We start from the raw sequence: 24,719 nt of genomic DNA on the forward strand, positions 1-24,719 counted from the left end.
GAACAAAATGTGAAGGGTTTCGGAGTCTTACCGCAGGAGTCTGAGGCAGGTGGTTGAATATATTCCACTTAAGAACACGACCTGTTCAGTTGCAACCCCCCTTTTGCAGATGGCCTTTCCCTTGCTGTTTGTTTGCATTGAGTCTGATAAATTTTCAACAAATGAAGACGAATTCATTCAACTAGGCTTTCTGTTACAATATTCTTCTTACTTGTTGTTTAGGTACTTTATTTATATCTTATTTTCCATTAATTAAAATTAATTCCATTCCTCCTTTCATCTTATTTGTATTATTTTATGGACTTATATGGATTTACTTTTACTTTGGTTTAAATTGATTTTAGTGGGCTTTCTCAGCGCTGCTCTATGATTGTTTCTACCGTGCCTTTGGGGATGGTAGTTACACCAAGAACCTTTGGGCTGGCAAGCAAGATAGAACATTTCAAAATAAGTAATTTCAACCCTCTATCAGTCTTCTTACAGGCTTTAGTGAAGGTGATTTCTCATCAAATTAAATTCACAAGGAAAAAGAATACACCTTCCCACCATTGAATAATGGATTGTGTAATATTAGGTTGCCTCACAGACAATTGTTGGACTTTTGTGCCCTCTGCTGGATCATCTAAGGAAGCACAGTGTCCCCAACACTGCACAGGATAGTACCCCCTACATCAGTGGTTCTCAACCTTCCTAATGCCGTGACCCTTTAATACAGTTCCTCATGTTGTGGTGACCCCCCAACCATAAAATTATGCAAGTGTTGTTTCATAGAAATTAAACCAAAACTGACCAACTGTGTGAAGATCCATTGTCCATGATTGTATATAAATTGGTTTTTTCCAGGGGTTTGTCAGTTCAGTTCTGTGTATTGTCCCACCATGATCTCACTCTTTTCTGCTGCTCCAGACAGACAAAAACTCTATCTTGATCTACTCCGCTAGTGTGTTGTGTAGATGGTGCCCCCCCAGCCAAGTTGCTTGTCCTGCCGCGACCCCTGTGAAAGGGTTGTTTGACCCCCAAAGGGGTCCCGACTTCCAGGTTGAGAACCACAGCCCTACCTCATTATAAGTACTTCATCTGAATGAAAATGTTTCTTTACTATTATTCATTGCTCACAGAACAACATGCAACATAACTTTTCTTAGTCTGGCGTCTTCTGGGTTATGCCACCAAAGCCCTGGAACTCCCTCCCCATGGAGACTTGTCCTCTTTGGTTGGCGGCTTTCTCTGGTGAGGGTGATGCTTTTAAAATTTTCCTTTGTCATTTCCTCAGTGATACCACCTTTTTTGTATGCATTTTAACTCTCTTTAAAACTCATTTATACATTGTTTTAAAGATAAAAGATTGGGTGGGGCAGTTAACTTTAATGGTTTCATAATGTAATTTCATCACACATTTTAAATGGACAGCCAATTTGGTGGTCCTTGCAAGAGCAGAAAGGTGACATATAAATGTAAATAAACAAACCTGGCAGCAAGCCCAGTCAAATAACTAAAGAATGGCCAACTTCGTATGCACAACAGGCTAAAAATACAGGGCTCAGCTGTCAGACTGGCTTTTCTTTTCCAGGATTTATAGGGCTTTGGCTACTGTATCCCCCCCTCCACCCCTTTATTATGGCTTTGATTCCCTGAGCATTTCTGTGAATTGAAGGGTTTCTATCCACAGAGCACAACTGTCTCACCTCTTCCACTCCTGCTGCTGCTCAAAATATCCTCCGCCCCCACAGATGGAAACCCTTAAATCTGCAGAGATGCCCTGGTGGATCCAGTCAACCCTCCCTTTTCACTTCAGACACTGATTGCAAAGCTTAGGTGAGATAGATCTCTAAGCAAATGCAGTTTTGTTGCTGTGATTGTTCTACTTATTTGCTTCCAGAGGAAACATTTGAATGATAACCATTCCTTCCAAAGGAAAGACTGTTACATTTCAAATGGCTGCAGGTCTACCACTGTCAGTTTCCAGCAGCACATGGTAGATGATGTACTGAGCAGTGAGGAAATAAAACCAGTCTCAGTATAAGATGCTTATGAGCCTGCCAGCATGGAATTCCCGCATGCTTGGCTTTTGCCTGTCCCATCTTCCTTCTGTACAGACACTAAGAAGGAAAAGTGAGCTGCTTAAAGAGCACCCCCCTCGCACACATAAGGATCTCAGGCCAAAAACCTTGCCCATCTTACCATGCCTTACAATATGAAAGACTCCACAAAACCAAGTGCCAAACTGAGACAGACATTCCACCATTGACATTTTGTTGATGTTTATTACTACAGTGGTAAGATATTAATGGCTCCTATTACATAACCTAATCTTGAGGCATCATTAAAAACACACAAACCCTGATACCTGGAAGGAGATTTCTAGGAAATGTCAACAAACTGAAAGCGGTGTGGTGTCCAGGCCAAAAGTTGGATCACTGGCTCAGGAATGGGAACCTTTCTTTCCATCTCAAGAGTAATGGAAAGTTGCTGGAAATATTTTCTAGGGAGACCACAATAGGAAGTATGATTGATAGACTAATTTCCTGTTGGAGGAATGTTCTCATGAAGATACTGTAATGCCAAGTCAGTCCATTTCATCTCTTGTTCTTTTACAGATTCTGTGGTGCCACCATTGTCTTGCTCTGGCTCAGGAAGCTCATTCTGTGAATGGAACACAAACACTTAAGAAATGTAACACACACAGAGCAATATTTAACGCAGATAAACGTGGGAACCAATAATTGTGAAAGCAAGAAAAACAGGTGTGCCAGCAAAACATGCAACTCCAAACATGGCTATACTTGCCCTGGAATTATTTGCTCTTAGATGTATCTTTCATGTCTGAAAGCAAGGACTGACAGAGGTGGCTTGGAGCAGAAAGCATCGGGACAAGCTTATTGCTCCCAGCTTCCTTCCCTCGGCCCCTGCCAGCCAGATCATGCATGGGGGTGTGTTGTCTGGGCTTGGAGCAAGAAGTATGTCTCCAGAGATTTCCTCCCCAGTGGGCTAGCCATCAGCCAGATAACAAGCAGCTACAGGTAGCTTGCTTTCAGTCTTTTGAGAAAGACGTCTGCTTAGCTACTATTTGCTCTGGGACTGCAGTTGGGAGAGGCAGCCATTTTCATACCTGGGATCAACTTTGGGTTTACAGTGATTTGGGGAAGCAGGCTTCCCCCTGCTTTCCCACAGCACTGGGATGCATTTATGAACCTCCCAGGATTTTACCAGCTTTTCTCCACTCTTTCCCAAGCCTACTTTACTGTGAGGTTTGGGTAAAAAGAGCAGTAAAGTCTGAATGGTTGCCCTGGGGATGGAAAAGTTCAGATTTTCTCTGCCACATAGTAGCCATTCTCCATGACTATGTGCCCACAACAGCTATTTCTCCCCCCCCCCCCACACACACACAACTGAATAGAATATTGTTATAACAATATATGTAGCAGGCTCTCTGAATTCCCACCTTTCATTTGCATCATTCCTTTTGTGGAGATTTAAGGGGAAAGAGAGCCTCTTGTGGCGCAGAGTGGTAAGGCAGCAGGCATGCAGTCTGAAAGCTCTGCCCATGAGGCTGGGAGTTCAATCCTAGCAGCCGGCTCAAGGTTGACTCAGCCTTCCATCCTTCCAAGGTCGGTAAAATGAGTACCCAGCTTGCTGGGGGGTAAACGGTAACGACTGGGGAAGGCACTGGCAAACCACCCCGTATTGAGTCTGCCATGAAAACGCTAGAGGGCGTCACCCCAAGGGTCAGACATGACTTGGTGCTTGCACAGGGGATACCTTTACCTTTACCTTTAAGGGGAAAGAAGGAGGCTAGAGACTTCCTTTTGTAAAAAAATGAAAGCTGAGAATTCAGAAAACCAGATAGTTGTAATGATGTATCAGTACAACAATATGCTGATTGGCAGCAACAGGGAAGCCACAGAAGCCCGTACCTGTGTGGAAACGACACTAGACTGGTATATAGTTTAAACATGCATTTCTTATTTGTCTGCTTTAAAGATAAGCTGATCAAACTGAAGATGCAGAAAATTCAACTTCTCATTGTCTTTTCAATTTTAGCAAGGGGGGGCAGGGAATATAAGAGAGCATAAAAGAGAAGCTAGTTAACTAATCTGATGCCACATCACTTGCAGCCTGCCATGGCCATCATGGTGTCACTCCAGAATTAACCGCTGGGTACACATTTCACACATCTGTCTCAATAAATCTGGAACTCCTTTTATCTGTGGATGAATGTCTGTTTTCCGTCATAAACTATCACAGTTGCAGACTTTGGGCTGTGGGCAAGATTTGCTGGATAAAGCCTGCTGTTTCTCCTAGTGGCCAAAAAAATGACTGTGGTGCCTCAAACAAGGCATGGAAACGATGGTAACCTCTAAGTATGCTGCCTCTGTACAGGGAGGCTGTATTCTGTCATAATGGCTATTAATCATTCGTAGTTATCGCAGACAATTCTGTATAAAAAATGATAAAGAATACCCAAAGTGATTTTAAAAAACACTTCAAATTCCTGTCACCATCTAATAAAGATTACCACTATGTCAACATTCAGATCCAAAGCTAACAAATCACAGAACTAGATCAAACAAGACCCAAAAACAGTAACCCTTTTTTGACCTTTTAAAATATTGTATGCCACAGAACAATGACAAATAGGTTAAAAAAGGATCTAAAGGTAGCAGGGGTTCATCTAAGAAGAGGCAATGAAAGAGGTGAGATATGAGAACAGCTACACCTGTATAAGAGTGCCACACCTGTAACTTATATCCGTGATTCTATGTTTTCACTGTCACAAAGTCTCTATTGCTGTGTTGTGATTAATATGTTAATTTTATTTGGTTTACAGTAAATTTACTTATTTTTATTAGGTTTAACGGCAGGAGGAACATTTTTAATGAGTATAAGAGAGTTAGAGAATTGACATGGCAAAACCAATCCAGATTAATACTTCATATACTCACTCACCAGTGGTATTGCCACATCTTCATAGGGCAATTTGTCTTCTCTCCATGCATCATCAATCAAATCCAGTATTCTCCCATCTCTCTGTACCTCACTGTCCATCTTTGTACAATTTAGTAAGAGCTACATCTATGACATAAAGGAAAGAAGCACATTTATGCTATAATGATAATAATCTTTATTCTTGTATCCCACTGTCTCTGGTAGCTCAGTGTGGGTAACAATCACTTGTGTAAAAAAACAGTAAATTCATTGAAACCTTTATATACATTCTATCTGTCTCATTTTGATAGACCTGGGGGATTCCAGATCTTTTTGGAGAGAGTTTTCTTTCTATCCTGGCAGTCGGGCCAACACTTTTGTTGTCCTATCTGGCCTCAACCATATGCCTGCTGGAACAGCTCTGTCTTCCAGGCCCTGAGAAACTGGTTAATGTCCTGCAGGCTCCTGATCTCATTTGGCAGTATTCTACCAGGCTGGGGCCAAGGTCAAAAAGGCCCTGGCTGAAATCAATCTCACCTCTTTTGGGCCACCGACTTTCAGCAGGTTTTGGGGGGAGTGTAGTGGGAAAGGTGATCCCGCAGATACGTTGGTCCTAGACCTTTCAGGGCCTTAAAATTTAGTACCAAATCCTTGAACCCGAGCAGGTCTACAATCTGGATCCAATTCAGCTAGAGCCAAAGTAGCACAGGTGTCACATGTGCTCTCCATAGAGTCTCTGAGCCACTGCATTTGAAGTTTCTAGGATAGTCTCAAGGGAAGCCCTTAATAGAGCAAGTTGCAGAAGTCTGATCTAGAGGTGGCCATTGCATCAATCACTTTAGGTCTGGTGCTGAGAAACAGGGTGCCATTTGTTGTGCCTGACGCAGATGGAAAAATGCTAGGTGAGCAGAGTTTGTGATCTAAGAGGGAAGTGTCCAGAATGAAGCCCAGGCTTCTGACAGAAGGTATTTGTTGTGCTCCATCACTCTCTCTGCATGTCAACTCAGCCTGAGGATCTCTGACTTGGCTGGATTCAGCTTCAGCCTCCAGGAATCTGCTCAAGCAGTTTGGTATTGTTGACAGATGGCCATCCATTAAGAGGAATTTCTGGGTGTCATCTGTGTACTGATGCCCAACATCAGATCAACTGTGTAAGGGGTACATGTAGATGCTAAATAACAGCAGGAAGAGTTCTGCTCTTGCAGGACCTCGCAAGTGAGGCCCTGATGCTGAGAGCTCATTTCACAAGGCAGGGGACAAGCCTGAAAAAGCCCTGGTCGAGGGATTACCAGATTTGTTGTTGGAGAGTGGAGTGCCCTCTGGGGACCCTATTAATTAACTATTTGTTAATGTCAAGGTTGACCTTCCAAAAACTTACACTACATCTGCTAATTTTTAGCTTTCTACTTTTGAGGGTTGCCAACCTCCAGTTGTCACTTGCAGACCTTCTAGAATCCCAATTCATTTGCATGCTGACAAAGATAAGTTCCCCTGAAGAAAATGACTGGTTACCGCTAAGGCATCATACCCTGCTCTGATCCCTCCAATCCCCAGGCTCCAAATCCAAAGTATTTCCCAAGCCAGAGCCGGCAACCCTACCTCTGTTAAAAAGAGACTGCAATAGCTACCGCTATGTTTAACGAGTTAATAAAATGATTAAGACTAATACAACCGGTAAAGATCACAACTTGAGGGTTTTGGTTTTTAAAAAATTAAACATCAGATTCCTGTATTTGATTAAGGATGAGGAAGATCGGTACGCCCTCCACTCCGTCCAAAACAAACCGGAAAGCAACCGCAAAAGACCAAACCGCCCTCGTTTTACCATACCCCAGCTTTCCTTCCATAGCCTGCCCTCTCGACTGTGGCAAGCCAACCAGGGCGCCCTTCTGTCTCACGGCGAGCCGCAGCCAGAGCCCGCTCAAGCGCCCCCGCCCTCCCGCCGCCCGAGGACGAGGCCTCCGCGCTCCCCCACTCACCGCGCCAGCCGCTCTAGCCACCACGGCCCTACGTCATAACCGGCGCCTCTAGGGGTCGTAAACCATAGAGATGACCCGGGAGCAAGGGGGGGGGGAATTAAAAAAAAGAGGCGGCTGTTTCAAGTCGTGCGAAACTCTTACGGGACCGAGGCGGCGCTTCCTCCTCGCTAGAGAGGTAAGGGCCCCAGTCGCGGCCTGTCTGAGGGAGGCCTCCTCGCCGGCGTCCCGGCTGCTGCTGGTGCCGTCAGCGGCTTCCGTTGCTCTCCGCCCCCGCGGAGCCTCCTCGCGCTTGTTGCTCCGCGGCTCTTCGCGCACCGGGGTTGCCTGGTCAGCCGGCCTCTTGCCGCGGGGCCTTCGGGGGTAGCGGGAGATTTCCCACGGACGTGGTCGCCAAGCAGTCGAGACCAGTTCTCCTGGGGGAAACGGCTGCTTTGGAGGGCGGACGCGATGGCTGCATGCCCCCCATTGAAGCCCGTCTCCTCCGCAAGCCTTGCTGTCTTCAGGCTTCACCCCCTGAATCTCCAGAAGTTTCCGAGTCCGGAGCTGGCAACCCTGGATTGCAGCCGGATTGAACAGCCGAAGCTGTGGATGGCGTGAAAAGTTGCGCTTTCTAATTCCTGCACAGGCTATGTGAGGGAGGGTTGAGAAGTTGGCAACTGTATCCCTTCTGCTTGCTGAGATGTGACCAGCCGTGCTGCTCGTTGGAAAGACTTGCGTTTGTTATCATTCATGTTTATTTGGAAGCAATTGGAGTTTGCTTCCTCGTAAATGTATTCAGGACCGCAGAAAATACTAATAACCTGAAGCTTTAGAACGTAGAGACGTATAAGTATGCACACTTTATGCATGTGTTTGGCCGAGAGTTATCATGTGGCTGTGTTTGGATGCTGTGAAACAATTTACTAATGTAACAAGATTAACTTTTGCTTATATATTCCTACTGTTATGGTGGTCAGTCTGACGAAGAGTGCTTGCACGCGAAAGCTCACGCCTTGAATAAATCTTGGTTGGTCTTAAAGGTGCTACTGGACTCTGATTTTATTTAGCTATTTGTATGTTATTAAGCAAGTTTATTTGGTTTATTTTGGCCCTTAAGCTGTGCAATTTGTGACAGCAGGATTGCAAAATGGAAGGAGTTTACTATATCATTGGGGACCTGACAGAACCAAGTTGCATGGGCTGCAGTCTACATGGAGATCTAGTCAGAGGTCAAGTATGGTCTGCCAAGTGTCCTTTCTGCCAGGGTGATGACAACATATATTTGGGTATGCACAGAGTATTGATGCAATCAATGTTAGCAGTTCAGCAGGAAAGACTGATTTAGATCATGTTGGTAGCAAATCTTAATAAAATAGGTAAAGGTAAAAGCATCCTCTGGGCAAGCACTGGGTCATGTCTGACCCTTGGGGTGACGTCCTCTAGCATTTTAATGGCAGACTCAATACGGGGTGTTTTGCCAGTGCCTTCCCCAGTCATTACCGTTTACCCCCCCAGCAGCAAGCTGGGTACTCATTTTACCGACCTCGGAAGGATGGAAGGCTAAGTCAACCTTGAGCCGGCTGCTGGGATTGAACTCCCAGCCTCATGAGCAGAGCTTTCAGACTGCATGTCTGCTGCCTTACCACTCTGCACCACAAGAAGCTCTTTCTTAATAAAATAGTTTTTGCTAAAAACTGGGTTTTGTTGGAAGCATGAGAGAAATAGCATGAACAATAGACAAAAATTGCAATAGTTATTGGAATTTTGAAATAATTAGAACTTCTAACCTCCTGTTATATGCAGCTGTTGTTTACCTTATCAGAAATGAAAATCTTAGTAGCTACTGAACCATATTGGGAGGGCAGTATTAATAATGATAATAATAATAATAATAATAATGTATTAGGAAAATAATTGAAATGGTGCATATCTTTGAAGACAAAGAATTGGTTCTTATATGCCGCTTTTCTCTCCTGAAGGAGTTTCAAAGCGGTTTACATTCGCCTTCCCTTTCCTCTCCCCACAATAGACACCTTGTGAGGTAGGTAAGGTTGAGAAAGCCCTGATGTCACTGCTCGGTCAGAACAGCTTCACCAGTGCTGTGGCGAGCCCAAGGTCATCCAGGTGGCTGCATGTGGGGGAGTGGGGAATAACCACTACACCAAGCTGGCTCTCTGAGTTTGAAAATGCTAGAAAGTTGCTTTCAGATCTTCTGTATCTGGGTTAGTAATCAAGTTAATGTTCAGATTTTACAATTCATGAGTGATGACATTCTAGTCCAGAATAGATTTGTATGCTGAGATTTAAGGTATTGAGTTGAACAATCCTCATGTAGGTCTGGATTCAGGTAGACTTGATTTGCTCAGTTCCTCACTTACTGTGGGTATCCTTTCTTACAGGCCTTTGTGTAGAGAAATTGGATCAAATGTTACTTTATACTGTGAGGAATGGTGTGCCTTGTCCCTTTAACATGAATGCCAATGCTTAACTGAATGACTAACTCCAAACTGACCCCTAGATTTATCAGTTCTGATAGATAGTAGTGAGCTGTCCTTGTTTCCCAAGGTTTGTCATCCCCATATGCACACAAAGATTGTTGTTTCCAATTAAGTTATGATTCTGTAAAACAGAGGTTTCATTAGGATGGATGCTTTTTAATTAAAATACTCTTAAAATCTATTTAGCTATCTAATCTATTTATATTGTTTATATCCCGCCCTCCCTGAAGGCTCAGGGCGGTGTACATGGAACAGGAATGGTTACAGTACAGAGAAGTCATAAATCATGAAACATGGAACAGTGGAATAATAGAACAGTAATGGAAGACGTATTCATTGCCGTGTAGTCCAAATTATTCAGGGTATTAAGGCATACATATGAAATACATATGAAATATAAACACACATTACAATACATTGTATTAACTAGACTTCCCCCTAAAATGTTCCAGAAGAGGTTTGAAGGTCTACAGTAGTTCTGTCTCTGATGGTAAGCATATCTGTGTTCACCCATATCTCTTGTCCTGAAAAATGGCAGAACAAAAATTCAAAATAAATGGAACAGACTGCATGCAATTTTCATGTATTTAAACCCTTGCTACTGGTAATCTAAAATGTTTGGATAGAAGAGATTATGTCACTGTGCTATTCTGATTTTTTGATCAGAAACCATGAGAGCACTGTACTAAAATGCTAGCAACATCTGTTATTAAAGTGAGTGGTAAATCTGGCTTCTTTTCCTGAGTTTTATTTATTATCTGTCCAACATTTGGCCTGTAAATTTATTGATGTGACAACAATTCCCTTCATCCTTATTGTAAATTGTTTGATTCTTCGCCTTTTCTTTCCCTTTCCCAACTGTCAGACACACATCACATGTTTTTCAGTCACCTGGAGAGGAATTGGACATGATGATGAATTGCTGTAATGTAACCTTTGCTTTGTTGATTTCTCAGCTGCCCAAAAGGATGTGATGTCAGAATGGAGGCTTTGCTAGAAAGAATACAAAGGCAAGGACAAAGAAGGTATGTGTTTATTGCTTCTTGTTTTGTACATGGACTTCATGCACCAGGTGCTTTTTGTGTTTGTTCTTTTCACTAGTACATAGAAGGCAGGTGGGAAAGGAGATGTCTCTCAATGGTAGGGCAACTGTTGGTTTGCAAACAGTAAGTTCAGTCCCTGGCATCTGTAGTTAAAAGGACTGGTAGTAGTGATTTCAAAGATATCTCTCTCTCTCCCTGTGGCTCTGTAAGGCTGCTGCTGATCAGCCTAGTAGACAATACTGATCTTGATGGACCAGTGGAGATGTGTGTGTGTGTGTGTGTGTGTGTATGTAAAATGTGATGTGCTGTTTCCATGTTTATTGTGCCTGTTGCATCTTTTTTCTTCATATGTGCACCCTCTCTGATGGACTTCGCTACACAGACTGAAAAATAAGGGCTGCAGTTTCCAGAGTATGCATAGGAAGCTACTACTTTTACTTGCATGAAATCTGTCCGAGTTTAGATTTCTCCCTTTAATAAGATGTACCCATACCACTGATTATTTTATTAGATAAGATAAGGCATGGAATTGTACATGCCACGTTTTCTAGAAATCTTGTTTGCCAGGTGCTTCTAGTGCTTGCATATGAAGTTTTTGTTAAAAGAATAGCTGTAAGTGTAGGTTGAAAAGTCGGCTACGTTTTATTGACGTGAATTGTGAAGAACTGTTCAGGATGGATTATAGATCACTTGGAATTAAATTTCGTATTCAGTGATGCTTACTTTCAAGTATATGTAGTTACAGCTGTACATTTTATAGGTCAGATAACTTCAATTTAAACAAGAATGAAAAAAAAATCGTTACTCAACAGACTTCATATATTTTATCTAAGATGTGTATTTGATACATCCTAGTATTGTGAGAAGGGAATGGGTTATCAAACAGTACATCCTGGAAAATATTTCAGACCTTTGTGTATTTGTTTTTGCCTTCTGTTCAAATGATCAGATTTTCAGAGAAGGCAGCTTGAGCTAATATGCTAGTTGTAGCTCTGGGGGTGGAATTATCTTCCCACGGTTTCACTTGGTTTAATATCAAGACTGGACCACTATAATACATTCTCACAACTACAAGGGGGTTCCCTCTGAAAAAGTGCACACAAGAGCCCTAATGGGGACATAAGAATATACAAAGAGAACTTTTGGATTAGACCAGTGGTCCACCTGCTTTCACACAAAGTCACACAGTGGTCCATTCACACAGAGGCCAACAAGCTGCTTTGCAGGACCAGCAAACAGAGTATAGAGGCCAAGGCCTCCCCTTGATGCTGCATCTGTTACAGGGAACAGTTAATGCTGTGTCAGCCTCAAGTAGGGCTTTTGCCCAGCAGGGCTTCTGATTGACTATTGGAGATTGGATTGTCTGTGCAGAATTTTTTAAAAAAACAGATGCAACCACAGCTTTTATTGTAATATGTTTGTAAAAAGTGACAGGCATAGTGTCAGGATATGTGTATACACATTGTATGTTTCTAAATGTAAGAAAAAACCCAAGGCAATAAAACTGCTGTTGTGCTACTTTTAACACAGCCAAAGAACCATGTATGATGTGGTGTGCTGTCTTCCACAGAGGGAATATCATCTCATGCATTATGGCATCGTAACATGTCATATTGGTGATTAAAAAGGTAAAGGTATCCCCTGTGCAAGCACCGAGTCATGTCTGACCCTTGGGGTGACGCCCTCCAGCGTTTTCATGGCAGACTCAATACGGGGTGGTTTGCCAGTGCCTTCCCCAGTCATGACCGTTTACCCCCCAGCAGCAAGCTGGGTACTCATTTTACCGACCTCGGAAGGATGGAAGGCTGAGTCAACCTTGAGCCGGCTGCTGGGATCGAACTCCCAACCTCATGAGCAAAGCTTTCAGGCGGCTGCCTTACCACTCTGCGCCACAAGAGGCTCTTTATTGGTGATTACAGTATCCCTATTTGACATGTGAGAGGAGTCATGGAAGAGTCTTTACTCATAGTGAAAATAAATGCAGTTGGTCTTCCAGGATGATCTGCAACACAAAAACACAACTCATTGTTAACCAGCTCGTTGCATTTGAGATAAGAGTGTATATACAGCTTTGCATTGCAAATCTACAATGTATGAAAATGTTGGTAAAGTTCTCAGTATTGGTGATCTCCAAACTTGAGTATGAATTATATAATACTATTTAAGGGGGGGGGGGGATGAGCTGCTCAATGGAGCTTTCTTTCTGCATCCGAGATACTTCATCTGCTCTGCTAGATTTCCCTGGCTGATCCAGTTCAAGGTTTTTTCGCAACATGGCTGAGATATGCCTCTGCTTCTGCATATACTTAGGAGAGTTGCTGTCAGTCAGGGCTGACAAAACTTGATTAAGTAGGTTTGATTGAATACGATATAAGAAACTAACCTCTTATATCTTAAAATAAAAAATATTCTCTCTGAGTATAGTTTTGGCTTTATTTCAGGTCATCTGGCACAATAGAATGAACTTTCAAACTGTGAGGTTGGATTCTTTAAGAGGTATTTTTCCCAAAAGAAAAGCTGTCAAATTGCAAAACTGTGCGGGGGCTCTGTGGAAAATGAGGAATTTCAATCTCTTAACCTATTGATTTCCATTTCTTTTTAGTCTCTTGTATTTGAGAGGCAAATTAAAAGGGTAAAAATCAGTGAGACCTTCTCTCTTGGGCTCCATCTTTAAATTCTTATTATTGCTTCGGGTCTATCAATGTACAGAATCCCAAAGAAATTAGCTGAGCAAGTTTAACTGATTACTGTACTGGAATGAAATCCCAGAATCCCTTGGGAGCTGATCTTTGCTAGTAGATTGCAAATGTCTTCTGTCTCATTACTGTGTTGTCATCCCTACTGCTGTTCATGAGAACTTGTCAGCATCTGTGGCATAAACCTCTATTTGTAGTGCTGATAATGGGCTTTACATTGTCTCTGGTGTATGGAACTGGAGATAAAAACTCTTTGCTAGAGTGCAAAACTTAAATTTGAGCCTAACCTGATCTGTTTGGTGTGAAAGCTCCCAAATAGTATTTATAGTTGTGTTCATGATTGATACTGATTAAGCTAATAATATCTTCATTTTTTAAAGTAAGATTTTCTGTCCATCATGAATGTCAAGTCTTGGGCCAGGGTCTACTTTTCTACCCAGACACTTCATTATTCTCCAGCTTGTCCAATTAAAGGCAGACAGTGGGGGAAGGGGGGACAATTATGTTTCTGTCTTGCTTGCAGTAACAGGGTTCTGGATTAAAAAACCAAATTGTAAGTTTGAGGTTCCACCTATCCCTTATGACCTCCATCAGGATTCAGATTCTGTTCCCACGCCTAGGGTTTTTAAATTGTGGCTTCTGACTACCTCACTCTTCTAGAGATGTGAAGCCTTCCCAAGTAGAAAAATTAGGAATAAAAATTCCCGTTTCCCCCAAGGATGGAAAAATTGAAATTTTGGGGGAAATTCTGGGGAAAACAATGAAATAATCTCCCTCAAATTACCATTTATTTTTCCCACTGAAAGAAACTTGGGGGCCTTCCCCCATGGTTTCAAAATGTCTGGAAACATTACATCTCTACACCCATACTACAGGGTTAGGTTTTGAGGTAGGTAGGTAGACCCCAAGAATGCAGTCTACCAGGAATGCTATTTTCCTGTCCAAGGGGAGGTGTTCGGTCCCTTCTGAACCTGAGGCCTCAGGCCTTGTCAGCTGTCACACTGTTTTTCGTGCTCCCTCCTTTCTTTTTACTTTGGGCTTTTATTTTCCTTTCATCTGCCATGCCTGATTTCTGGCTGCCTTGGCCTACATTTGAGCAGGCTGCTACATCTGAGGAGGTCTTGGCAGCTGTTACATCCTAGGAGGTTAATATTGGCTATCTTTGGCCATGATACCCTTTTGGTACCCTAGTGGCCCAGTTGTGCTTTTCCTTTATCTTGGTAGTGAAAGTGCAGCCTCTCTTGGGGCAATACCTGACTTTCCTACTGCATCTCCCAGTCCAGGATACTTTGGAGTATGATAGGAGAATCTTGGTCTTTTAAATCAGCAGAAAACCTTTTGTCCACTTTTATTTAGACTGGTAAAAGGTAAAGGTAAAGGTATCCCCTGTGCAAGTACCGGGTCATGTCTGACCCTTGGGGTGACGCCCTCTAGCGTTTTCATGGCAGACTCAATATGGGGTGGTTTGCCAGTGCCTTCCCCAGTCATTACCCTTTACCCCCCAGCAAGCTGGGTGCTCATTTTACTGACCTCGGAAGGATGGAAGGCTGAGTCAACCTTGAGCCGGCTGCTGGGATCGAACTCCCAGCCTCATGGGCAGAGCTTTCAGACAACATTTTTGCTGCCTTACCACTCTGCGCCACAAGAGGCTCTTATTTAGGCTGGTATTGTGTGGAATTATAATGACACTAGGGGTGTTCATTTATATGTAAAATCCTGTATCATTAGTGATCCAGGGCTGTTCCTGCATATCATTGGATATTGTGCTGTTGTTAGATTATCACAATGATTTGCAATTGTTGTTTTTTTCTTCTACACAGGATAATCCAGTCATAAATGATTGCTGCAGGGCAAAAATAATACAATATCTAATGATGCGTGCAGTTCTGGATGTGAACAAAATTTTGGACTTGCTCATAGAACTGTGCATTCTGCCCTGGCACCTCTTATCCCCAAATCATTGCACTTCTTGTTTGTGATTGGGGAGGGAGAGAGAAGAAATACTGTTTTATTTTAAGGTTTAGTATGCTTTTTTGAGCCTCTTGTGGTGCAGGGTGGTAAGGCAGCCGACATGCTGTCTGAAGCTCTGCCCATGGGGCTGGAAGTTCGATCCCAGCAGCCGGCTCAAGGTTGACTCAGCCTTCCATCCTTCCGAGGTCGGTAAAATGAGTACCCAGCTTGCTGGGGAGTAAATGGTAATGCACTGGCAAACCACCCCGTATTGAGTCTGCCATGAAAACGCTAGAGGGTGTCACCCCAAGGGTCAGACATGACTTGGTACTTGCACAGTGGACACCTTTACCTTTATGCTTTTTACTTCCCCGGAACAGGGAACTTATAAAGGGACGCTGAAAGTCTTATAAGCCTGCATGGGCTACCTTTTTTGCTTTTGGCAAGTGAACCTTCCCTCCTGTACATCTTTATTCTAATGTCATTACATTCTTTACAACCTTCAGAACGTTTTCTTTAAATATGGCAAGGCTTCCATCATGACCTAGTGTGTCATGCAGCTCACTGGAATTTACTTCAATCTGATTGTGCTGTAACCTTAATGGTACAGATGTTGAAGGGATCACCAGATCTCCTAATCAAGGCCTGTCAAACTCTTAATTGAATGAAGCCTTCTAGTTCATTATATATGCCTATGACCCTAGGTTCTGATGAAGGTCCCTCTGTTTTGATTTTGTGTGTTGTGGGCAATCTACTCTGCACCTGAATTATGCTACAGTGTCCATTACATACTATATTTGAATGCACTTATAGCTTTTGCCATTGAAATTCTGCAAATTATAGGTAATGGGAATCATTGCCCTTGCTGGGAATAATCATCGCATGGATGACAGGCAAAGAAAGTTTTTCATACTGGAAATCTCTATTCCAGTTTCTGTTTTTTTTGTCATAACATACTATTTTCTTTTTGGCAGTGGCTTCCTGACTTCATGTGAGGCTGAACTACAGGAATTGATGAAGCAGATAGACATTATGGTGGCTCATAAGAGAGCTGAATGGGAAAACCAAACACAAGCACTTAAGTCTTGCCTGGACATCCGAGAGCAAGAGGTGTCCTCTCTTCAGAATTTGTTGGATATGAAGCATAAAGAGGTATTTTCTGTGGCTGTACTTTTCACTTGCTTCAACTATTCCTTTCTCTCTAAGATGCCACTATAATAATTAACCATGTAGGAAGTTCAACAAAACAAAATCAGAGTTCAGTGGCACCTTTGAGACCAACAAAGATTTATTCAAGGTGTGAGCTTTCGAGTGCAAGCACTCTTCCTCAGACTAACTTGCTTGCACTTGAAATCTCATGCCTAGATTAAATCTTTGGTGGTCTCAAAGGTGGAACTGGACTCTGATTTCATTTTGTTGTGTTGCTTCAGACCAACACGGCTACCCACTTGAACCCATGTAGGAAGTTGTATTCCAGACTGTTGTATCAGCATATTACAAGAGCTGAACCAAAGTTCCTGAATAAGTAAAATAAATCCAACATGTTCACTAGTAGTTTTTGCAAATTATTTGTACATAATATTACAAAAAAGGAATGTATTTCTTCCTTTTTTCATATTTCATATTATTTTTTATTTCATATTTCATATTTCATAATATTTCATAATATTTCATATTTCATAATATTACAAAAAAAGGCCTGAAAAGCAGTTATTGTTTAGCTGTCAACTGTGGGGTGGTAAAGTAGCTCTTACCCAACCCTGACAGTAACATGACTGCCACATTCTGGAAGTTGAAACTTACAGTCTTCAAAGGCAGCCCCATTTAGAGTGTGTTATGAAATTTAACCTGGTTGTGAGTAGAGCATGGGTAACTGTGGAAAGATCACATTTTCCAAAGAATGGATATAGTTGATGTATTAGTAGAAGCTGATAAAAGTTGCTGTATGCCACAGTGGAGACTTGAACCTCCAAATGTAGGGCAGATCCAGCAGTGCCCTAAGCTATGAACCTACTACTTCAGGAAAGTTCAGCCTCCTCTGAGTCAAGCTGATTTCTTAGCATTCAAGGGCTTTTTCTTTACAATAAGAGATGGGTATGTCCCAGTCTTTTCCCCCCTGGGACTTCCCATGGACTTCCAACTCCCCATGGACTTCCAACCTGCATTTGTAAAATAGGTACCTGTGGCTCTGTTAGTTGTATTGTATATAAATGATATTTTATATGAATTCCCCATAGTTGGACTAATTACCCTTTTAAAAAATCTAGTAAAGAATCTCCCCCACCCCTCAATATGCATTAGCTAATCTCTGGAAATTAATTTTGTTTTCCTTTCTCCTTTTGACTAAGATACCTGCTGTTTTCTGCAACTGTGGACTTGTATCCATCTCAACTAATCAGCCTGAAGACTCTTTCAGCATTTCTTTTTCTTTATTTCACTTAAGGCAAAGAATCACTGGCAATTTTTATTGCATTCTTACTCCAAGAAGCTCAGAGCAATATACATTCCACTTTATGCTCCCAACAACCATATGAGTTAGGTTAGGCTTAAAATGTGGGATTGGTCCAAAGTCACTTGGCAAACGTCGTGGCACAGCGAGGATTTTAAACCGAGTTTTTTCCAAGCTTTAAATTTGGGTTAATTGTTAGGGAATATAATTTGGGGATATTCCTGTTTTACATAAACCAAAAATTATGACTATTGCATCTTTAGCATCTGTTCTTTGAATTTTTCATGACTTAGTAATAGCTTTTCAGAATTCTTTTTACTCCACCTTTGTACTAATGTTTTAGACTGAGAGATTGTGCCAAAAACTGGAAGAGATGGAACAGCTGAATCAGGATATGACTCTGGAATATGAACAACAGTTAAAGAAAGTTCAGGAAGAGGTGAGTGTCCAAAAATAAAACTTTATTTTGTGATATTGAGTCCTGCTTGGGCTGTCATGCAATTATTTCATATTTCCATATCTATAAAATCTATTTTGTATGACACCCCACAATAATAACACTACTAAAACCAAATAATGTACATTTGCAGTATTCTTGAGTTTTTCGTAAAAACATTTAAATTTCCCCCCAAGGTAGTGTAGAACATGTTTAATGTTAAATAAATTTATTTTCACATTTAAGACTACCTGCTTTAGTATTTATAGCTTCCAGCTAACATTTCCACTAGTGTCCGGTGGAGGAGGTAATAGCCTATAGAACTTTAAGTTTTATGTAAAAAAAAAGTCATTGGGCGCAAATGCATTTTCATGATATTTTCTATAAAGATAAACACAGTCACATTTGAATTGTTGTTAGAGGTTTACAAGTATTTTGAGGTCATTGTATGGGAGCAGTACAGGGAAATGTAGAATACATCTTTTGCCACCTAAGCATCTCTGAGACTGACGATACCTTGGTTCAGGTTCAGGTTAAGTTTTTCCAAAAGGCTGTGTGATAGACCGTAAATTATTAATGCTGTAACCTGGTCTGAGAACCTTGAGTGACAGGGGATTCAAATGGAATTCTTCAATTAAAAATGTCAGTTAGAAGTTGACAGTTAACAGTGAGAGAACAAAGCAGACTGTGAGATGATCAAGAATGATCTGAGAGGGAAGTAGGACATGTAGCCTATCCCTGTCATGTATGAAGACAGTAGCTTGGGTGGGATTCCTACCCCAAGAATAAGGAAGGAAATTGGAACATGCGTATATATTTTGATCTTCACCAACTTTAGTGTCTGTGAGACCAAGGAGCTTATGTTTGTTTGTGTTACTAGAGATTGCCAAGAAATCTCTCTCCTCAAGTTTTAAGAACAGAAACAGTTACTTGTTTGTGACAAATTATCTGGTGTTAATTTTTATACAAAATTACTTAATTCCTGTTGCTGGTTCACCTCATAGGTGAAACCTGATCTCTACCTATTTCCTCTCAAGGTAAAATAAAACAGTTCATTAGTTTTGATTTGCCACTGGCATCTTGTAGGACGTTATAAAACAAGGACAAGAGAAGTATTTTAGTCTCTCCCCTCAATTTCCTAGACTATGTTACTAATGGTTACTAATATACAATGTATATATATGGTTATTAAAATAAAATTGGTTACTAATATACATTCAAGTAACTGGACGGGACAGCTGAGAAAAAGAACAAAAAGGGACTGTTGAGGTACAAACAATATAAAGAGAATTCCTGTGAGGGAGGGTGAAATTTGCATAGCTGAATTGAAGTATTTAATAAAGAATGGTTCCAAAACTAAATTCAGCTAAACTTGAAGCTGAGCATCAAACTTATATAACTTGATGTGTGCAATGGGAATGTACTATTACAACCAAGATTAGAGCCTGTGGGCAGTCTTCAGCTCTGTAAAGATGAATAGCATTAGGTAATTCTGCTGCGGGTAGTCAAAAGTGAATAATTCATTCCATACAGGTTGTATATTTGTTTCTCTGAAGAGGATTAGTTCCTCCTTTTACTGTGTTAATGGAACAGAGGCAAAGGACTTGACCGCATTGAAGAGTTGATTGATTCAGCTCAGACTTGGAATGTCAAGGATCCAATTTAGCTCTTAAAGATTGATTGAGATTGTTCCTGTATTAGGATTTAATGAAAAAGAAATGTTCTTTAAGAGCTTTAATAATTTGCTTATGGCCAAACTACATATGGAACAGGAGATTTGTGATTAGATCTCCCAAATATTTCTTTCACTTAAAAACAGCTATGGGGAAGTCTGAATTGAATACAGGAAGCGATACTGTATGAAGGCCCTGTAAACTCTTTCCCAATTGGATCCCCCCCATGTATTAAAACAGTAAAAGATGAATCTGTGTATGCTTACTCAGAAGTTAGTCATGCTGTGTTTGATGGAGCTTACGTCTCAAAAAACGTGCATAGGATTGCAGCCTAAAGCTGTTTTTAAAAACTTATCAAGAAAAATGGAATTTAAAAAACTTACTAGGCTAGTGTTATTTATTATAAAGAATTTAGGTGCTGAGGTTTCCTACACGTGATATGACAGCATGTCATATTCATCTTTCACTTTTTGACTGTGTCCTCATTTGGCAACTGCTTAAAGTTAAATGCCTTAAAGAGAACTCTGTCAAGGCCATAAATAAAATTAATTTTGTGGTCTCGTCTTTGCAAGCAGATGTCATCTGCCCACATTTTTAGAAGACTCTTCATTCCAACGTAAGTTTTATGTTGTTATAAATACCAGTGTAACTACTCTAAAGGAGATGCTCCCATGGGAATAGTAAGGAGGCTGTCAAACACTGCTGCGGTGCAGTGCAGATATTGGCAAAAATTGAAGGTTGGAATGGCAGTATTACAGGGCTGAGGAATGTTAGGAATTGAAAAATATTGTAGCAGAGTGTGCTTTCCCAATAATGGCATTAGGAAGAGCTACTTACAGTTCTAAGCAGACTTGCACACTTAAGACTGATTACCTCAATGGATGAAGAATATCTCTGTTTAGGTTTGCACTGCTTGGGTTTTCCTAGTCTAGTATGAGTCCCTTTAGGAGTACGACGGTGTTTGAAATACCAGCTTTAGAGTCGTTACACTGGTATTTATATCAAAATTTGCATCCCCCTCAAAGCCCAGAGAGAATGTGACCCTTGATGGATGTTGGATCCGAGTCCACCAATCTCACAATACAAAACTGCAAATTATGTGCTACAGATGATTAAGAAAGGAATTGAAAATGGAAAGGCCAATGCTGTAATTCCGTATATAAATCTGTAATAGATGTGCAGTTGGAATTCTGTATACTGTTCTTGGCATCGTGTATCAGAAAGGGCTTAAAGCAGCCCTTTTCAACCTTTTGACTATGGAGGAGCCCCTGAAATAATTATTCATATTATTCAGATTTTGAGGAGCCCTAGATATGATGTCAGCTGACCACATCCCCTGCCCTACCCCTGGAGGTGACATTACTACCCACACCTCCCACTCCTCCCGCCTTTACTACTGTTGTGGCAGTTCTGCCTCATTGCAGGCTGGAAAGAAGAGTAGGAGCTGAGAAGACAGCCCAGAGCCCACCCATACCATGTCACTTCAGAGCTCTCACTCTACTTCATAGTGTCCAAAATTGTCTGTTTTCCTTACAGCTCAGCAGACTGAAAAGAAGTTATGAAAAACTGCAGAAGAAACAGCTTAAAGAAGCTAGGCAAGCTTCCAGGAGTCAAGAGGAAGACTTTGAGAAGTCTGATGTAGGCATCCTGACCAGGAAATTGGAGGTGAGAGGATAAAATGCAAATGAGCAGATTAATATAAACTTAACTAACTATTTGGAAGGACTAAGAAATCTGTCCATTTAGTAATTAGTAATCTAAAATTTTTAACCAGTACTAATAGTAGCTTAGTTTCAAAAATTTCCCTTTCAAGAGAAGAAGGCCACACTTCCATTTTTTTAAAAATTAAGTGCTTCCTAAACAAAGGTGTGGCGCAAGATGGCAGCACATCAGCAGTTATAGCTAGTTGGCATCCTATACTCTCCTGGAAGTGAAATGAAAGGGCAAATACCCATCCTCAAGGAGCTGAGAGGAGGGCACAGCAACTGCATTGGAGTTGAAAGTGATGCCATCAACTCCAAGCAACCATGAAGCATCCTGTTGAGAATGCCTCCATGTGAGCCATATATGAAAGGACCCAACCAGCAAATGGCAGTGCTGGTATGCCTTCATGATGTCATCTTAACCCACCTATCCACAGAATAAGTGAAGGCAAAAAGCAGTGCAGCACACTCCACTGTGTGGAGGACTGCAATGTGTGAAGTAGGAATCCTTATACTCCTGGGAGCTTCACTGTGGAGTGGAGTGAAATAATACCTTGAAAAGAAGAATTTTGCAAGACGGGGCACACAGACATTCGTAGAAGTGAAAAAGAACAAGCATGACTGCGGGAGGTCCCTGGTTCAAGTCCGGCTGGATGCTAACTACAGTACAGTCATGGAATGAAACCTAGGCACAGCTGAGGTTTTGTACCGTCAGGTCCAGTTATTAGAGTTGGATTGTTTATACTGATTGGCAACCTCAGATGGAAATAATTTTCATTAGCATGCTCCTATCTAGCCATTGCTTGGCTGGATTCATGCAATTAATTACCCCCGCTTGCTGCTTTTCATCTTAGTAGCTCCTATTCTCCATCTCCTCTCATGTAGTTTGGAAAACAAACAGTCTTTGTAATTAATGGCTCCTATGCTTTATAATAATTGCAAATAAATTACATGTGATCTTTACTTGTTAATTGGGCAAATGATGAGGGCATCACAACAGTCAATGTGATCCTGTAACAAACTTAAGAAAATCCTAGTCTTCTTATACAGCAGAATATCTTCTATAATGAGCTGAAAACAAGTAAACAAGAGTCATAGTTTAGTAATCGTTTAGAGAGGCACACTAGTAAATTGTAGACAAGCTGGCAACTGCAGATAAGCAAAGAGCATCTAGAGGTAATCCCAGTTTGTAGTTGATTTTCCTCTGAGGTCTTCTTCAGGTAGTATTTTCCTATTTACAACTCTACACTTATATAGGAATCAAGCCTGTCTTTTCTTACTCTGGTACAATTTCTATCTGTTCTAATATTAACTGACAAAAACAAGGTAGCATAAGACTAGAACTTCCTTAGGTTTGTTACAAGATCACATTGCCTGTTGTGATATCATTTGTCCAGTTGACATATGGTCATATATAATTTATTTGCAATTATTATATTTTAAGTATTTTGTAAACTGCCCCAAGCCTGCTTGCAAAGAAGGGCGGTCTCTAAATATAATAATAAAAACTGTGTTGAGTGTTGGTGTTAAACTTTTTAATTAAAAAATTAACTTAATAACGCTGTTGTGTTTTAATTATATTGTAAACTGCCTTGAGGCCAATTTGGGAAAGAGGCGGTCTAAAAGTATAATAATAATAATACAAACAACAACATAGAAGCCATTCATCACAGTGATTGGTTTTGAAAGCTACATGGATAGGCTGCAACATTAGAGTTGTCAAATCTCTAAATGGGGGGAATAACGCACATTCGGGGTGGAATGGCGGCGACTAAAATCACCGATAACGCACGGAGCCAGCTGCAACCGGCCGCAGCTTCGGTACATGCCGCCGAAAAAGCCGCGTTAGTGAAATGCGGAAGAAAGCGCAGCTTCCGGGTGACCGGAGCGCAACCAGAAGAGGCGCCGGGATCGCCGCGTGCATAATCGGTTACTCTGGGTTTTGCCGCCATCGTGCCCTGTCCCGTGCATAACCGGTGTGCTTCGCGTCTTCCCCCTCCGCGTTTTCCATGTGACCCGAAATCGCCGTTTCGGCAGCCATGCATAATGGGCCTAAGAGGGGCAACTGTAGTAGTCAAATTTCTGCTTGTTAAAAGCATCTGGTAAAAGGGCAGGAGCCAGGCTCAGACAATAGAGTAGCAACTCTTTGGCAGAACTGCTAGGTTTACAGTGGTCACAGTAGCTGTTGTTGATGTTGTGGAATTTGCAGAAAACTATCTCCATACACATAAAAATAACTTTGTACAAAAATATTGCATGCAGCTAGGGTGGAGAAGGTAAGCTCTGGTAATAAAGGAGTCGAGACAGGAAAATGATGGGATGAGGGATTGTGTGATGCCTGGTGTGTATGAGCAGCACAGTGCAGTGGTAATGGGGTGACAGAAGGCTGTGTGACGTTAGATTCTAGAACCACTCTTGTAGATGTTAGTATAGCTCTATCCAAATTGCACAGAGGATGTGATTGATAGAGCTGCAAAATGAACCAAGGGGCAAACCAGGGGCTTTCCTCTCATTCTTGGTGAAGGGTTTCTGGAAGAATGTTGTGGCTTTCAAACCTCCCCTTGCCTTTTTACCATGACAAATTCAGATGTGTTTCCAAGTGTTTGGTAATATCAGTAGTGTGCGGTTTCTTGATCCATTATTATCACTTAGGATTCTACTCTGCTTGCAAGCTATTTGTATTTTGTGTACCAGATTCCTTGGCAGCAAATCTGTCAAGCTAGTCCTGAATCTGTTAAGTGTTCAGCGTCTATACAAGTAACAATTGACATCAAGATTTTAACCCTGGCGGGTGGGAACTAATATAAAAGCACAGTGATTCTTCTGAGTGGTTGCATCAGATGACTGGCTAAATGGGATCCCTGCTGTGGGTAAGAATCTGTAAGGTTATGAAGAAGGGAAGAGGACAGCGGAGAAAATAACATGTGCCACCCCTACATGGATAGTAAATTGCAATTGTTTTTACAGGAGTACCACCAAAAATCTCAAGATTGGGAGAAACAGCGTTTGCATTACCAGCAGCAGGTGGCTTCGCTGGACACGCAAAGGAAAGCTTTGGCTGAGCAGTCTGAGCTCATTCAGGTACAGTTAATGGATGATGAGTTGTTTGCCTTGGAAGGCAGGATAAAGGATTTATGGCAAGCTGGTGAGCCGCAGTTCAGGTTGTCACTCAAATGACCTTGAATCTTGTAATGGAATAACCCTGTCTTGTCCAATATGTAATAGCTGGGAAATAATCTGAAATCTGTTCAGCTGCTGGAAGGCAAATGCTCCCTCTGTTGCTAAGTGCCACCGCAGGAAAGTCCATAGAATGACTTTGCAGGAGAGCAATTACATAGAGTGGAATTTTAAAAATACTGTTTTGTTCAAAGCTGTATGCCCTCAGAT

General features: G+C 41.6%; 2 protein-coding genes across 10 annotated transcripts in view; one reads left to right on the forward strand and one right to left on the reverse strand.

Moving 5' to 3' along the window:
• Positions 1-2,244: 2,244 nt before the first annotated feature.
• On the reverse strand, positions 2,245-7,096 carry ANAPC13 (anaphase promoting complex subunit 13). Of its 2 annotated transcripts, none has more exons than XM_077349117.1 (3): positions 6,906-7,096; positions 4,948-5,073; positions 2,245-2,643 (listed from the first exon to the last, which is right to left on the reverse strand). In XM_077349117.1, the coding sequence occupies exons 2-3, from the start codon at positions 5,044-5,046 to the stop codon at positions 2,518-2,520; spliced, it is 225 nt and encodes a 74-aa protein (XP_077205232.1). In that variant the 5' UTR covers positions 5,047-5,073; positions 6,906-7,096; the 3' UTR covers positions 2,245-2,517. The 2 variants fall into 2 exon arrangements, with proteins under 2 accessions (XP_077205232.1, XP_077205231.1); XM_077349116.1 differs by lacking the exon at positions 6,906-7,096 and adding an exon at positions 6,757-6,899.
• CEP63 (centrosomal protein 63) overlaps positions 6,942-24,719 on the forward strand; it is a 36,386-nt gene continuing 18,608 nt past the window's right edge. For 6 of the 8 annotated variants that reach the window (XM_077349106.1, XM_077349105.1, XM_077349111.1 and 3 more), the window contains exons 1-6: positions 6,942-7,080; positions 10,339-10,407; positions 16,046-16,223; positions 17,864-17,959; positions 21,166-21,294; positions 24,300-24,413. In XM_077349106.1, the coding sequence (XP_077205221.1) occupies positions 10,364-10,407; positions 16,046-16,223; positions 17,864-17,959; positions 21,166-21,294; positions 24,300-24,413 (561 nt within the window). In that variant the 5' untranslated portion in view covers positions 6,942-7,080; positions 10,339-10,363. Of the gene's footprint in view, positions 7,081-10,338; positions 10,408-12,866; positions 12,922-16,045; positions 16,224-17,863; positions 17,960-21,165; positions 21,295-24,299; positions 24,414-24,719 lie in introns of all 8 variants that reach the window. The other 2 variants (XM_077349107.1, XM_077349110.1) reach the window with 2 other exon arrangements.

Source organism: Paroedura picta, chromosome 8 (assembly GCF_049243985.1).
Source record: "Paroedura picta isolate Pp20150507F chromosome 8, Ppicta_v3.0, whole genome shotgun sequence".
NCBI classification, from domain to species: Eukaryota; Metazoa; Chordata; class Lepidosauria; order Squamata; family Gekkonidae; genus Paroedura; species Paroedura picta.

What these genes read in the sequence shown, in the direction of transcription:
- ANAPC13 (XM_077349117.1), bottom strand. Translation starts at nt 5,046, where the DNA reads ATGGACAGTGAGGTACAGAGAGATGGGAGAATACTGGATTTGATTGAT. An exon ending in AAGATGTGGCAATACCACTG is followed by an intron (nt 2,644 to 4,947) that starts GTGAGTGAGTAT and finishes TTCCATTCACAG; the next exon opens with AATGAGCTTCCTGAGCCAGA.